Source organism: Pygocentrus nattereri, chromosome 8 (genome assembly GCF_015220715.1).
Source record: "Pygocentrus nattereri isolate fPygNat1 chromosome 8, fPygNat1.pri, whole genome shotgun sequence".
In the NCBI taxonomy this organism is placed as follows: Eukaryota; Metazoa; Chordata; class Actinopteri; order Characiformes; family Serrasalmidae; genus Pygocentrus; species Pygocentrus nattereri.
The window spans coordinates 14,049,608-14,066,018 of record NC_051218.1 but is presented as its reverse complement, the minus strand read 5'-3'; the positions used below and the strand labels follow the sequence as shown (position 1 = coordinate 14,066,018).

The 16,411-nt window shown below is 39.7% G+C and overlaps 1 protein-coding gene across 1 annotated transcript; it reads left to right on the top strand.

Annotated features, from left to right (window-relative positions):
* The first annotated feature begins 5,629 nt into the window (after positions 1–5,629).
* On the top strand, positions 5,630–15,518 carry emx3 (empty spiracles homeobox 3). The gene is made up of 3 exons (XM_017689501.2): positions 5,630–6,481; positions 12,809–12,993; positions 14,190–15,518. Exons 1-3 carry the CDS (start codon positions 6,148–6,150, stop codon positions 14,355–14,357), a joined length of 687 nt encoding a protein of 228 aa, XP_017544990.1. The 5' UTR covers positions 5,630–6,147; the 3' UTR covers positions 14,358–15,518.
* The last annotated feature ends 893 nt before the right edge of the window (positions 15,519–16,411 follow it).

Here is a 16,411-nt window from a genome sequence, read left to right as displayed (position 1 = left end):
GGGAGGAACGAGGGATGAAAAAATAACAGATAGAGGAGTGTGAGCCAGTGTGGTTAGAGCTTGGGGATCTGCCTTGAGTGAGTATATGCATTTTGGTGGCCATTGGGCAAAGGAACAAACAGGTCTACTGTTTGGCTGAAAATAAATGGAACTGGGCTGAAAAAATGAGGGATGAAAAAACGACACATAGAGGAATGCGGGTCAGTATGGCTGTGTATTAGAGTTTTAAGACCTGTCCTGAGTGAGGATATGTAGTTTGGTGGCAGTCGGGCAAAGAAGTAATAGATTTTGTGGGGTGGCAAAAATGAATAGGAGTCTATGGGAGAAACAAGGGATGGAAAAAAAATGACAAATGGATGAGTGCGGGTCAGAACAACAGTGAACAGCTCATGGTAATGCCCGGGTCTGATGGCTGAGTAGTATCATGTCATTATCACTGTCATTTTTACAACGCATGCAATTGGTCTTTGAGTCTCCGGCCACTGAAGTCCTATCAGTAAGGCTAGAAAAGTTACGCCTGTTAAAATAGGACCACCCCGTTGAAATTAAGTAGTTCTCCATAGGTAATAGATACATGTCCACATAGGACAGCGTCTGGGTCCGGACTCGGACAACTGTCCACCTATTAGTGATCTCTATTGTCTGTTGGTTAACAATCCAAATAGCAAATCTGACACCCGGGCCACTTCCGGCATTTACTTGTGGCCCACATTCCGCATGGAATTATGGTGCAGGAGAGGGCCAGATACGGTTGCCAGAATCAAGCCTGTAGCCAGAACCCTGCTATTAGAGGGCCGTGTTTGAGCCACCAGCACTCCCAGAACTGATCCACCACTCAAAATCACCAGTGCAGATGACTGCGGCACTGATGTGAACTCGTGATCTCCTCATGGTGGGGCAAATGCTTAGCCTATTGCACCACTCAGATTCTGTATGTGAGCCTGACTTCCCTGAAGGCTACATGTCCAAACTGTATATTAATATGTATGTAAATATTTGTTTTAATTTAGTCACGTGACTCACTTAAAGTTTAGGTTCATTAAATATCAGCTAAGTTTTATTGCTCAATTTACTTACCATTCAATGTTCAATAAACACATTTTAACCAGCCACAAATCATTTGAAACTAAATCTGAATTTAACTGCAAACTAGGATATGTGGTAGTGTAGCCATGCCAGATCCTGTTAGACTAACTAAAGTTAACGATTTAACCCAACATTATTCTTTGTTCAAATGACAAACAAATTAATTTTTTTGCAGTGAACAGTGTCACATATGGCTGAGCTCTGAATTTCACTTAAACTATGTGCCCCTACAGTCCTGTTGATCTCTGTTTAAAACTTAAATGCTTGTCACATAACTCAAGACAGCACTGACAGTCTTTGTCAGAAGTGGCCCAGATCTGTTTTGAGGCATGTCAGCCAAATAAGCTTTTAAATATGAGCCACTTTGAGTTCATTCTAATGATGTAATGACCTCAATGATGCGTTTCAGCTGAGGTCAAGAGTGAGGTTTAGGCCTTTATGGACTGTCTGATGAAATGTTTCAAATAAAGACCATTTAAAATCTATAGTTTAGCTATTATTATTATTATTATTATTATTATTATTATTATTATTATTATTATCAGTAGTAGTAGTACTGTCTTTTTTAGGTGAGTAGACTACAGAATAATGAGCTCAATGTTACTCGAATATGGATATGAGAGGACTGCAGGGCTGGAAGGTTAGTTACCTGAACAGCCTTACGTTTTATTACAAATAAATAAAATATTGCGAACTACTTCCTTCTAAAGTCAAGTATGATGCACAATGTGATCTCCAGGGCACAGAATGAGACAGCCAAATTACTTTTAGAAGCTATGATATACTCGTGCAGTGACATGTTTTCTAACAGGTGTTCTATTATTCCCCCCATACAGTAAAACCTGATAACGATCAGAGAGCGTGTAGTCTAGCGTTATAAATCAACAGGGGACTATTTAACTGCTGCGCAGTCGTTTGAATGTTGTGGTTAGTGATGTGTTTCTATACGTCAGCACTCTCCATTTCCCGCCTTCAGGCGCAGGAATACAGGTAGCTAAAGCCAGAACATTACCCAAATGCTAACCAGCTAATAGGTATCGGCTAAATAACGATTTTATGCAGTTTCGATGAATAAGCTTCTCATAATTCAACTCTAGTTGAACTGCTTCTTTATTCAGTGCAGGTCTCTGCCGTAGGGGGTCATTTTTAAAGAAATACGTAACTAGCTCGTCTATTTAAAAGACGTGTAGCTTATAGTCATAAACCGTTGCGGAGGTTTAGCTAATAAATCCAGTTAGGCTTCATTATATAATAAAGAGTAGATCTAATTTCTGTTATTCGAGGTTTGTCGTGTTATTTAGATCATATATACGATAGTGATGACCGCAGGCCTAACACTGAGCAGACCGGAGAAGGAGCAGAGGCTCCTGTAGCTCTTCTGCCGGTGAAACGCTAGATGGCGCTGGTAATTAAGGCAGAGACAAGTCGAGTCGTGAGAGCGAAAACTTTCAGCCAAAAGCCGCTTTTCCAAATCAGCTCAGAGCTCAAAACACGCTAAGAGCTCATCACAGGGCGTCTTTAGACAGATCCACACTCTGTAAAATCACCAGCCACGGGACAGCGCATGAAACAGCGCGTTCAAATCAGATTAGCTCGCACCTCTGACATGCGCTTAGTATTACTCGGATTAGTTGTGGTCTTACTGTTGTTATTAGTGTTGGTATTATTGTGCCTGTTGTTTTATTTATTCACTTTGTGGGCGATTTTCAAAGCAAGGCGAAATATCATTAACAAACAAAATGCCAGGAAGACTAATAATTACTTTACAAATCTGTTTCTGTTTTCTTCTCCATTGCAGAACTGCTGTCGTGTTAAGACTGCAGAGTAACACGCATCTTCTTTTGTCCCGCGCTGATCTGGCATATTCACAAAGTTTTAACTCCGTTGGCTTTTAGCTTACAGTAATTCTAATCGGTTTCCGAAACGAGGCCTTTAATTAATGTTTTATTTCTGTTGTGCGGATTAGAAGAAATCAAATATCTGTGGTGAAATGTACTCGCTGGATTTTGATATTGAGTATAAATTAAATTGTAAAAAAAAAACAACATATTAAACGCTACGAGCGGCATTGGGGTCTGTGCGATTACAGGATGTTGGTTTTGTATTTCAGCGCAAAACACTGTTTTCATTGTTTCATTTGAAGGTCCGGTCCGTTTCTGATTGAGTAATTGAGTCTTGCTGATGTATCCAAGTCTTCTATTTCTGCGAGTTTTAAATGCGTCTCTTTTTTCCCGTTTTAATGGATAAATGAAGCTTCATTCACTCTTGGGTCGACTATAGCGCTAAAATAGCCAACCCAGCTTCACATTTATCAAAGAAGGCTTAACTTCACTTAGTTCCAGGCGGGGAACAATAATCACATTTTAACTCGCCTTCACACCCAGAGAGCTTACAAAAACTCCAACTGCTCTGGCCTTTCAGCCGAGCCCAATCTGGAATCAACTGCCAGAGGCAAAATTAATAGATGTTAATGACCATTTGAATCCGAGGCAAAGGGCCCAAAATTGGCCAGAGAAAGCTATTAATTATATGCGGAGGGAGTGAGCAGAGCAGGGACAAGAGGGCTGGAGCCAGTGCTGCTGTCGGGGCTCTGAGGGGTCTGTGGCCCGAGGAGGGGGGCTTTAGAGGGACTCCTAGGCTCGAGGAGGGGGGCTTTAGAGGGGCTACTAGGGCCTGAAGAGAGAGGCTTTTGTGTGCTTCCTAAGACACGATTGTTCGCGCTGAAAGGAGTGACATCTGTCCGGGGTTTCCGAGACTCTGATCTTCCCCATTAGCCCGCGATCTCCCTCAGAGGCTCTGACGGCTGTAGGTGAGAAATGAGAGCAGAGGAGGAGCTCGGACTCCCTCACCCTGAACACCTTCACAAACCCCTCCCACACCTGACCTCTGACTGCTGACTGTACTCGGACCGCCGGTCTGAGGAAACGCGCGCTGTGCAGGTATTCAGTTCATGGAGCATAAACTGTGCAAATGTTCCCCTTTAAGGTTCAACAACTGCGCTTTAAATGAGCTTTAAAGGTGCTGCGCGTTCACCTTCCCGGTGAAAAAGAGAGCAGGTACCTTTTCATAGGTTTAAAAAAAGAAAAAAAAAATCAAATAAAAATAAATATATTTTCCAATAGAAAATATAATTGCAGTCCAATTATGTTCTTTAATTAAGGCACTGAAGACCACCGCAGTCACTGTTGGTGCCTTTTTTTCTGAGAGTGTAGGAACCAACCAAGTACAATATTCTAGCACTTAAAAAGGAGAAATATCTTTTTCTTTTTCTAGAAAGTTTTTTTTTCATAGTAAGAGTCATTTGTCTGCATTTCTGCTTTTAAAAATTAACTAGTTTCTAGTATAGTTGATGTAAAAGGTCTTCTATTAAAGGTCCTATTAAGAAGACCTTAATGCAGAGCTATGCAGCCTCACAGCTCTCCTTAGTACAAATCACTGGTCACAGTAATAGAGTAACTGTAATATCTCACAGTGTGGCTTTTGATACTTTCGTACATTTCTGAAAGGATAAAGTAAGAATAGAGGACTTTTTTCTGGAGGGTTTCTCCTGCCACTCACGCACAGTGTATTTTGTGAGGTATATTTTGTCCACCTCTGCTGTTAGGGGTCCGGGGTGGTCCAAAATGTGTTCAGGAACAGGAGGTTCGCAGATCAGATTCAGCCATGTTAAAACGAAATTCATTAAAATAATCACTAAATCTAGATTCGTAGAACATGAACTAATATCAGAGACATTTGTTTTTATATTATTATTAATACTACTACTACTACTACTACTAATAATAATAATAATAATAATATTGGTGGAACCCTTTCTGATGTTTTTTAAGAACCATATCACGAACCATTTGACAATGCAGAGTACTACTTAAGCATTCGAGGCAGGGTTCTACCACCACCTAATAAAGAACCCTCAAAGACCCGTTTAAGAGCAGCAGCGTCGCATCCAGTTTTCTTCACATTTGTCGTTCACGTTAATTGATAAACGCCCTGAGTCCGTTTTAATGATCATTTATTTAACTGAGATGAGACGGTCTCACAACAGAACGGCCGCCGAGCAGAGAACAACCATGACTCAACTCAAACTACTGCTGGGCTGTTTTGTAAATCGTTTCTATTACGATTTTCTCTTTTTTATGCAACAGAAATAAAAGATGTGGAATGTGATCCCAACATGAATTCTGCAGCTTCAACTGCTTGTGATGAAAAACTAATAACGAAGAGCTTCTTTTTCCCTGAGTACGACTCTTTAACCACCTATTAGACCGGTCAGATGAATTTGTGAGAATTCAGTTTCTGTCCTCCAGTCAGAAGCAGCCCCAGAAGAGCTGTGCTGCGCGGAGTTAGTTCAGCCCTCAACTCTCCGCCTGCGTTCCTGCGCTTTTACTCGCGTTAACTACTTTTATTTTGAGCAGAGAGGAAACAGATGAAAACGAGCGCACTTGTTGTGTTGCCGCTGAGACGTGATTCAAAATGGCTGTGAGAAGCCGGAGCGTCGTCGCGGCATCTGCGCATGCGCCTGACACCACACCTCAGTCAGCGCAGGTAGTGATAGAGAGAGAGAGAGAGGGAGAGAGGGAGAGAGAGAGGGAGGCTCGCGCTGAGAGTACTGATTGATGACCGATACTCAGAGTGAAAGGAGAGGTGGAGAGCAGGTCTGAGAAGAGCTAAGTCCGCTGGCTGTGATGGCGGTCTCACTGTCTTAAACCGAGTTTGGACCCGGTTTAATCCTAGTTGCTTACTGTTAGCATCCCACTGATATTGGCCGTCTGTATCCCAGCCTGCCTCTGCCCTCAGAGAAGACCAAGTGCACCTGCGCTCGCGCGCTCGGTTCACGCGACTCGAGACGCGCTCGTGTACAGCGGACGCTTGGAGAAGAAGCAGAGCGGCGCGCGGCGCGTTATGGATTGCCGTCAGAGTTCGGTCACTTTGAAGAAGCGCCGCGTGGATTTTTGAAGAGAGAGAGGCGGATTTTTTTTCCTGGCACATGCAGGCTGGGCTGCCGGGAGGGAACTCGCTTGTTTTTTGAAACTGTGTGTGTGTGAGACTCGGCTGACAGCCATGTTTCAGCACAAGAAGTGCTTTACTATCGAATCGCTCGTTGGGAAAGACTCGGGCCCCACGGCTGCCGGAGACGAGCCCATCCGGCCCACGGCGCTGCGCTACTCGGAGCCGGTGGCCTCTCCGTTCAGCTGCGCGCAGGGCTCCGGGCGCGCGCTGTACGGCGGAGCCGAGCTGGTGTTCGCCGAGCACAGCGCGCACCCGGCCAACCCCGCGTTGGCACTGCGCCACCTCCACATGCCCTCTCAGCCCTTCTTCAGCCCGCAGCAGAGGGACAGCTTCAGCTTTTACCCCTGGGTGCTACGCAACCGCTATCTGGGACACAGATTTCAGGGTGAGTAACTGCACTGACCACCAATCTTCCCTCCATCCTCCAAGCAAACAAGTCATGTGCGCTCAGTTTTGCAACAAGAGGATTCATTCAAACCAAACAACACACACTTTGAATAAAACAATTTTTATTTTCTCTCAGCAAATCGCGCAAACTCCTCAGATGTTTGCCCCGTTCGATATTTTCTTTGAATATATATTTTATAATTTTAAGAGTTTATATATATATATATATATATATATATATATATATATATATATATATATATATATATATATAATGTCAGACTATTCAGTTAGAGGCGACACATTTTGGGTTAAATCAGAAAATAATATGACAGATGTGTTAAGTGTCAAAATGAGTGACACAAGTTTGTGTCTGTTTAGTGTATCTAGTGTGTTGTTGTTTAACACATCGCTTTTTACAGTGTATATACTCCACTATGTAGGCCTGTTTATGTTCTATGTAAGCAGGCTTATGTATAATAAATATGGTACTGTATGATTGTGAACAGGTATATGGAGGACCTCATGATGTAACTCTGACATCTCTGTACTATAAACACTTTTGCCTTTTTTCTGCAAAATGTGAAAATTAATTCAGTCTGTTATTTTCTATTTTAGACTGAAACAGAACCCATATTGCAGACACGCACTGTGTGTACTGTGAAAACAAGCGCTGTTTCTGAATCAGTCCTCCTTCAGTGTTTTATGACTGAGAAACACATTAGCCCGTTCGCGCCAACAGCCTTATCAATTCATTTTGCCTGATTCTTATTTTTAAACGCGCTTTTTTCTTTGGCGTCGTTTGTATAAAACACGTGAATTAATAGCAGTAAAAGTTTGTGGGGCTTCGACCACGTGCAGACACACACGCATACACACACACACACATACACACACACACACACATACACACACACACACACACACAGAGACGCACACGCGCGAAGAAGGAGGCTGTTCACTGTGTGTGAGTGTGAAGGATCGCAGAGTGCTAAATATCTGTGTGAAAAGTCACTGTTTCATGAATTCCTTTTTCTGCTAAAGAGTCATAAATATGTATTTATCTGATCAGGATTCAGCAGCGTTCACATTCACCTGCACGTGTTTAGAAAAAGAATATGAGAATAATTCGGTTTCTTTTATTAAAACGATAAAAACACACATATAGATAATAGGCACAAATTTCACATGAATATTTGAAGGTCTTTGAATGCATTTAGATTTATTTTACATTTTTTACATTATTTACATTTCCGAAACATACAATAAAACACACAATAAATTCACGCACGCGGATATATATATATATATATATATATATATATATATATATATATATATGTGTGTGTGTGTGTGTGTGTGTGTGTGTGTGTGTGTGTGTGTGATTTCCATATTTGGTAAAATTTTATTTTTGCATTAAATTCAATATGCGCAGCAATACAATAAAAATACAATTATAAAAAAATAAAATAAAATAATAAATTAATTAATAAATGGAGTTAATTAAATACGCAAAGAAAATATCTAGATTACAAAAAAAATGACTCTGAAAAAGCCATAGACAGAAAAATATCTATTCAAGGATAATAGTGTCAATCATTAGAATTGTTTAGTAATTAAAACATGATTATTAGTCCAATCAGCGACTTTATTAACTTCATATATTTTGACCACTCTCAAGATTCCCATTCTATGGATATAAAATGTATATAAACATATATGTATTTTAATTCACTGGTTGAGTTTCGTAACCAAGCTGAATACAAGCAGTTTGAATTGTTTGCATGTGTTTAAGCCTTAAAGGCAAATATTATTCCAAAACACATTAATATAACCTTTCAATTTGTATATATATATATATACATATGATATATATGAGATATATATATGTCTAGAAATAACATATATACATTTTTCTGTGCTGTAGCATCTCCAAAGTCTTAAGTAGTTGTGGGTGGTCTTGTTTATCAGACAGTTTGTTAAAGCAACAGGCTCTCTAACTGTGAACATGGCTGTCCTTGTTGACTTGGTGGAAGGAAGCTCAGCCACCTCAGGTGTGCTGGCAGACGCACTGGGCTTAGCCACTGCCCTCAGGGGCATCTAACTCAGGTAATTGGTGGAAGTCAGAGGTTGTTGTCGCTCTTACTCAGATCCGGGGGGCTCAGATAGAGTCCCTTTGTTTACGGACAGACCTGATCCACTCACTGATGGTGTCCAATAACCTAGAAAACCACTGTTTGGACAAGACTAAATACAGCCAAGGGGACTGAGTGGGAAAGGATTACCTATCAAAGTGTCACTTTTTTTGTCTGCGCTAATGTGCATACAGGTTTTTAACTCTTCCTGAACAAGCAAAAGGATGTGTCTGTGTTCAGATCTGTCATGCAGGACGATGTAAACAGGATCCCAGACTGTCTTGCTGTAGTGCAAGTGCGGGATTTTGTGTTATGGCCGCGTTTAGCAGATTGTTGCACTTTTATCGGTAGCAGAGAGGTCAGACAGTGCTCTCTAATTGCAGCTCTGTTATTATAGCAACTCTCAATTCTGAGACTGAGACTTCTTGTGGTGTCATTTCGCCTTAAGATCCCAGCACAGCCACAATCAGCATTTGTCCAGTTTGCAGTAGCATCACTCGACTGAAATACATTGCCTGTATAGCTGAGGATTAAAGGGTATAATTTTTATTTTTACATTTCTGCAGAATTTATATATGTAGATGTAAACAAAGTTGTTAAGAGTCTTTGGGGTGCATTGCTTTGTTCTAGAGAAATTTGCAGAGTCAAAATTGTTCCGAGCAGTGGTGATAGGAACCGGACGTCTGAAGAGTTTAATGCCTCTAAAAGCTCCCATCCAGAAAGTTATTACATAAAATGGTTACAAATATGCAGCCGGATGTCTGAGACATGTATGATAGATTTTAGCCTAAAATGTATTTTTACAATGTATTCATAGTGGAAGGTGACTTCTAAGGCATAATAGTATCCAAAAAAACATGTTTTGTCATAGCTCTATTTTACCATTGTCAGCACTGCATATCAAAGCTAAAAGGATACTTGTAGTCAATTTGGATAGTAAGTAAAATGGCAATATTTTCATTGTAGACATTTTGATGCCTGGTTCCTATCACCACAACTATGAAGACATCATAGTTTGTGAGTTTCTTTACAATTAATCATGTCAGACCACTCTGAATGAATTTCTTTACATTTGAACGATTAAATGATGCAGATATTTAAAAATCTGTGCAATTCTTCTTCTAGATATGTTTTTTAATTCAAAACAAAATTCCTTATGCTGAATAAATAATTAAAGGCTTTAAACCTTTACAACATTTAATTATGGTAAGTACACTTTTTCTAAAAACATTTGGAAAATTATATATATATATATATATATATATATATATATATAAAATATATATTATACATATATTATATATATATTGTTTGTACATTTACTACATTTTTACATACATTTTCTATTTAAGATTAGTCATTGTTACGTGGACTTATTTAAATTTAAGAAATCAAAAATCATGTTCAGATATTTGGGTCGGCCAAATTGGCAGCTTTCGTTCTGTGGTTGGAGACCAAATGATCCAGTGTCTCTTTATTTCCCACTGTATGCCACCCTTCTCCCAGCTTTTAATGAGAGCAGTACTGACAAGACCAAGCTTGTTTGTGCCAAGGGAATGCTAGTAAAGCTGATCTGCATGCCATCTGGTTCGCTTTTCCTCATGGCGGGGGCATCCTCTCCATGGATAGGCCAGTGAGTGTTTGAGCCCAAACCCCGGAGGGGCTGCCGGCTCTTCAGGAGGCCTGAGTCTCCGTCGCTGCTCGCTAGTATGTTCCATCAGCACCCTCAAGGGAGACCTCGAGGTGATGCCACACATGATGACGATGCCAGTCAGAGTACTGCACAGGACAACCATAGCCAATTTGTAACTAATAGCTGCGTTTGGGGACAGTCTATGAATTCGGTAGCTTGCATTTATTTCTGCTTCATACCTTGACATATAAGTCACATCTCTTTGGTGTTCAGTGCACCTTGAGGAAGGTTTAAGGATGACTTTTCAACACTTTCAGACCTCTGTTTACATTCTTCCTCTCTTCCAGGCCTTGGCTACTTGTATTTTAGCTCGGAGCTGCCTCTATTGTTTTGGCCTCTGATGTTCAAAGGATTTTCAGCACGCCAGCTGAAAACAGCCGTCAATGACAGTCCTATGACAGAAAATATGCACCCCTTCGGTAAATGTGGGTAAAGTGCATACCTCATTAGGAGTTCTGACTGCAAGAGTTTGTTTTTGCAGGCATTCTAGAAGCTGCTATGAGGCATTTACAAGGGCACTCCTTATATGATCTAGTAAAACTGTTCATCCTTAAACCAGCCCTTAAACCTGTTTTCGACAAGGGCCGAGAATGTAGCATGAGGTTAGTTGAGGGAAGTGACCAAGGTGCCAGTTTTAAAACTCTTTGAAATGAAGATGTTGCTCTCTGATGGCTTTAATGCGTGCCTGAAAAGACTCCATTCGATTCTATTGTCTTCACAAAAAGGGTCGGCTTCTGCGACTTAAAATAAATCCTGGTCTGAACAGCCTCATGTTAATCCTCTTTGCATCCACTGCTGATGCCATTAGTGATCTTTTGTGTGGAGAATTGGTACATCTTTGGACTTCCTTTGATGATTAAAGGTCAAGAGACTTCTTTAAACTGAGCTGCTGTACGCTGGCCATGCACACAGTGGAATGACCTATTCAGTTAGATTCAACTTACTTTGAGCTCATTCAATACTGGCTTTCAGACTTGAGTGAATCTGGGGTTGTACTAGAATTATGTTTTTCAAAATTATCACTCTTTCCCAGAAATGAACAAATGAGTGTAATGAGTAAATGGTAACTTTGAAAGTGAATAGGTGAAGTTTTGCATATGCATTAAATGTATATGTATACATATATAAATTGTATAATGTAAATGTATATGTATTATTGAATTTTTCAGTGGTATGGTTGGAGTCCTCTTGAAAAACATGCAGTCAGATGGCGTGTATGTTAATGATAGATATTCGTTGCTGCACACCTGCTCTCTCATATATTCTGTTTCCTCTTAACAATAGATCTTGGCCTCCAACCTCCATGGCCAGTCCAGGCCTTAACCGCCTAAGTGGGACAAACTTTGTTTGCGCGTGACTGCGGTCATGTTCTTGCTGAATAATCTTTTCAAGAGCAGCACATCCCATCTCTGAATTACAGATCCATTTGTTTATGAAAAATGCTTTGCCTCTTCTGTGTGTTTTTTGCTGAACGGCACATGGATGCAGCCTACCAGATGCTGCCTGCGGTGGAACGAAGGTCACGCGCCCTGTGGATGTGATAATGACTGCATTTTACTACTGACATACGTTGAATGAAATCAGACAAAATGCTGGGGTTTCACATTTGTTTAACTGCCTATCTCAATATATTTATCACAATTGTTTTTGCATCTTCTTGGCCTAAGATATTTACACAGGATTCCACATCGAGGCATTACTGTTCAAAGGCCTTGCATTTGTATGAAAATCAGGGTTATGATGCATGGTGAAAAATAAAGGCGAATGACATTGCTTTCAGTCATCACTTGAATCACTTGAGCATGGAAGTGAAGTAGAACTTCACCCGGATGAATGCATCTAGTACTTACTGTGGTACCAAGCTGGAATTATGCAAATGCCACCATAAAACCTTTGCAACTCTGCTTTCATGCTACACAGATAAAATGTACTATAACATGATAATAATAGTTTTATTACAATTCTGCATTGTCATACAGAGATATCTTAGTTTTACAGATTTTTATAAGCTTTATTACAGGAAATAAGAGCTTTAATATTGAAAAAAGTCAAGAAGTAATTTGATATTGTCGATTACATAAAGTATTATTAACTTATAATACAGTTATTAACCAACTTAAATTTCCATGATTATTACATCCTATGGTGTATTGTTCAGTCATTACATGCAAAACAATCCAAAGTTAATAAATCTTAAGCTGAAGCTGTAAATAATGAACGACTAGATCCTCCCAGCTTTCATTATTTAGTAAATAATTTCAATTATTATTTGAAATAAATACTTTGAATTATTGAATAAATATTGTGAAATTACCCTGTGATGGACTGGCGACCAGTGCAAACTGGCTGAGCTATTCTTAGATTATAGAAGTGTGTAATAAAACTTCTTTGGGTCTGCCGGTGGGCCCTGGCTATTTAAAGAGTTTATACATGCAAGATGAGCACATTTGACACATTTGCGCCTCCTCTTATCTCATGTATCTCTGCTCTCCCACAGGTGAGGACAGCAGCCCGGAAAACCTGCTGCTGCACGGGCCATTCTCCCGCAAGCCCAAGCGCATACGCACAGCCTTCTCTCCGTCTCAGCTGCTGCGGCTGGAGCGCGCCTTCGAGAAGAACCACTACGTGGTGGGCGCCGAGCGCAAGCAGCTGGCCAATGGCCTGTGTCTGACTGAGACCCAGGTGAGAGAGCAGGGCTACATACTCACAGCATAAAAACTGCCACATTCCAGCGTGCTGAGCCAGCGGGATGTGAACACACACTTTCTCATCCCTGCGCTCGCTCTAGGTCTACACAGTTTCATCACAGGAAGGAAGTCAGTCGTCCTTCACCACCTTGGGACGGGCCAGAAAAATGCCAAGACATGTATTCAACATGCATTTATAGCTGGATTTCACAATCAGTAAAAGACACACATGCTTGTTGACGCATGTGCTATGGTTGCTGTTTAGCATTCAGTTGAGTCATCTTAGTTTTAGAGCTACTTTAGTGTAATAGCCTCTATGAATATTTTCCTAAAGCAGTCCATTTGATTTGATAAATGTGAATGGAGCATAGTTCAAACTCATGGTATTAGTATGTTCTAATAAAGGGCTCAGAACTGTTTCTTACTTAAAAAAAGAGTTTGATGTACTACGTAAACATCAGTAAAGTTTCAAAAAACATTGCTCACTCCCCAGTCCATACAGTCCTTATATGAATATTGAAAGCTGAAATAAGCCTCTTTTAAGTTAATTGTTTTGTGATGTAACAAAAATCAATGCTTTTAAATATGTCCACCTATTCAGCAGTGTAGCCTCGTTAACCATTGCTAAAGTTATAAAGTGTGTTTTAGTCTTGGACTGCTTTTTGAACAAGGCACAATTCAGGGTAGCCAGTCAGAACAGAACTCTTATATATATCAGCCTTAAAGGTGCAGTAACAAAAACAGCCTGTTTAATTCTAGGCTTTAAATTGATAATTGTAAATATGTATTATAATTGTTTTTTGTTTTGTTTTGGTTTTTTTTGTTGGTGGAAAGTGTAAAATGCAAGATAAAATATAAGATAAAAGTATAGCATATGGGCCCTTTAGATGCTTTATTTTAGATAATTTTTCTTGATTATCTGTGATTCACAGATATCTGAGCTTATTTAGAACAAAAAATAAAGCCTACAAAAAACATACATTTTTAGGGACATGTCTTTTGTGAATTTTAGAGAATGTCTTTAACCCCTTAAATTCTCATTACAACCTAAGGCTTATTATTCGGTAATTACATGACATAGAATTACATGCTGGCTTACCTTGATTATTTAAACAGCTATTATAGTTGTTTTCTTTCGTTTATTGATGGCTTGGTTTTAAAGTCTTTTTTCTTTCTCTTCCTCTCTTGAAGGTAAAGGTATGGTTCCAGAACCGGAGGACCAAGCATAAGCGGCAGAAGCTGGAAGAAGAGTCACCTGAGTCGCAGCAGAAGAGAAAAGGAAGCCAGCATGTGAACCGCTGGAGAGCAGCCACTCAGCAAGGCAGCTCAGAGGACATAGACGTCATCTCTGAGGACTGACGTTACATGCCGACAGCAACTTGAGCAATAACTCTACACGATACCATGCACAGATGCGGGAACTCTGCCATGGCAGATAAAGAAACAAACACAGAGAAAACTAAATAAACAACAACAATAATAAAGAAAAAAACAAAAGAAATGACATTCGAGTTATTCGAAGTTCAAGTTGATTCTTGTTCTAGGCCATGAACGGCTGTGAAAACTAAAGAATAGAATCTGTGCAGTCGTCTGAAAATGACGTGCAGTTGTGCACGGCAAGGACGACTCAGGCTTATCTGCTCCAGAAAGACTTGCCAAGACTTCTGTATGCAATACACATAGACCTCTACAATGTGGGACTCCTATCACAGAGTTCCGAGGACCGTCTTTTTCAGTGTCCACTCGTTCCTCTGCCATCTACCTGAACATTTCTCTCAAAATGTATTACATTCACTCTGGTTAAGAAAACACATTAATGGATAGGTTGTTTGTTTTGTACCATTGAATTTGTCACACCGTTCAGCCGCACAGTCCAATTCACTACAGCTGAAGTTGAAATATCTGTACTTTGTGGATTTTTTGTGTTTTGGATTGTTTCATTGATTTATACTCAGTACAGTCAATGGCAGGATTGAATAAATATCCGGCAGCATTCAGGATTCAGCCAGATCTCAGAAAAAAGACAGAAAAAGAGAAAATCATGGAATTTTGGTCAGTTTCATAGTACATTATTGAGGCCACATTTAAAATGTTTTATCTGTTGAGAATGAGCAAACCTTTCTATGCATTTGAGTGCCAAGTTCGAAAAATGAAACCTGTTGTTAAATGTCTTAATGTGTGAAATGATTTTGGGATATTTTTGCCTTTCATTGAGTTGAATTTAAATTAACTAAATTTGAAAAAAGGGGGGAAAAAATGAAAGGCCAATGCAGACTCCAGAACTAATGCCGAAAAGACCCACACACTTCACACTCAAAGGGAAAGCATTTGTAGTATAACCTTTAAGGTCCAGAAACAGTTTGTAGCACTTCATACCAGGTTTTTTTGGGGGGAATTTGAATGAAGAGGAGAGGATGAAAAGATTGCACTGTAGCCAACACTTCATTTTTTTATCTGTTGTCTTGAAATTCTTTGTTATTTGTTTCTTGTTTCCTGCAGATCATTAGATAATAAAATCATTGAGCAAACTTGGGAATGTATATGATTTATAAACTTTATCACAATGCATCAGCATTAGAATGACTACTGTTGATTATTTGCTTCATTAATTCTCAAATTCTGATGCAGACCAGTGAATTTTCTGAGAACCTTTCACGTTCATTTGAAAGAGAAGCTTATTCGTTTCTAAATGGGTTCAAATGCAGCCCTTCATTATGAAAGCTAGAGGTACATTCTCACAAAACAAACCCTCAAGTTTATATTTGAAACTATTGACCATTCACTGATGAGGATATGTTCCTTTATTTATTTTCTCCATATTTCCTTCTAACCATTCATCCATATTGACACCACAGCGATTCCCCCACCTAGTCATTAGTGCTGTCCTCATTAAAGCTCTCCTAGTAATTATTTTTCATTTGCTGTTGTGATTCTCACCTCCAGTCCATCTTTTTCCACGTCAGGGCGTGTTTGTTAGGTTCGAAACAGATGAGATCCAGCTCTAAGGAGTTAAAAGGCTCAAGGCTTCAAATTTAACCAGCTGAAAGATTAATCCATGTCACCTTTATGCATTGTGATTTACACCTGATAATTCGTCATGCCCGGAGCAATGGAGATGTGTGAGATCGGCATCTTTTTCATCACCTTTACACAATAGAGAGCCTCATTATCCTCAGATATGCATATAAACTGTGAAGGAAAATGAAAGAACAAATTATTCATATTCTCCATAATTGGAGTTAATATAGCACTTCCGATCTGTTGCATGAAGTCGGTGCTCATCTGTGAGCAAAGAACATGTTATCTAAGGCTAATTCCTGGTAATGGCATAAAAAAAGGGATGTATAATGTATAAATAAATGTATAAATGGCATGTGGATAAAAGAGACACTTCTTTTTGGATACAACAATTC

Coding starts and splice junctions, on each gene's coding strand:
- emx3 (XM_017689501.2), top strand. CDS start 6,148: ATGTTTCAGCACAAGAAGTGCTTTACTATCGAATCGCTCGTTGGGAAA. Junction 6,482..12,808: donor TCTGGGACACAGATTTCAGG/GTGAGTAACTGC, acceptor GCTCTCCCACAG/GTGAGGACAGCAGCCCGGAA. Junction 12,994..14,189: donor TGTGTCTGACTGAGACCCAG/GTGAGAGAGCAG, acceptor CCTCTCTTGAAG/GTAAAGGTATGGTTCCAGAA.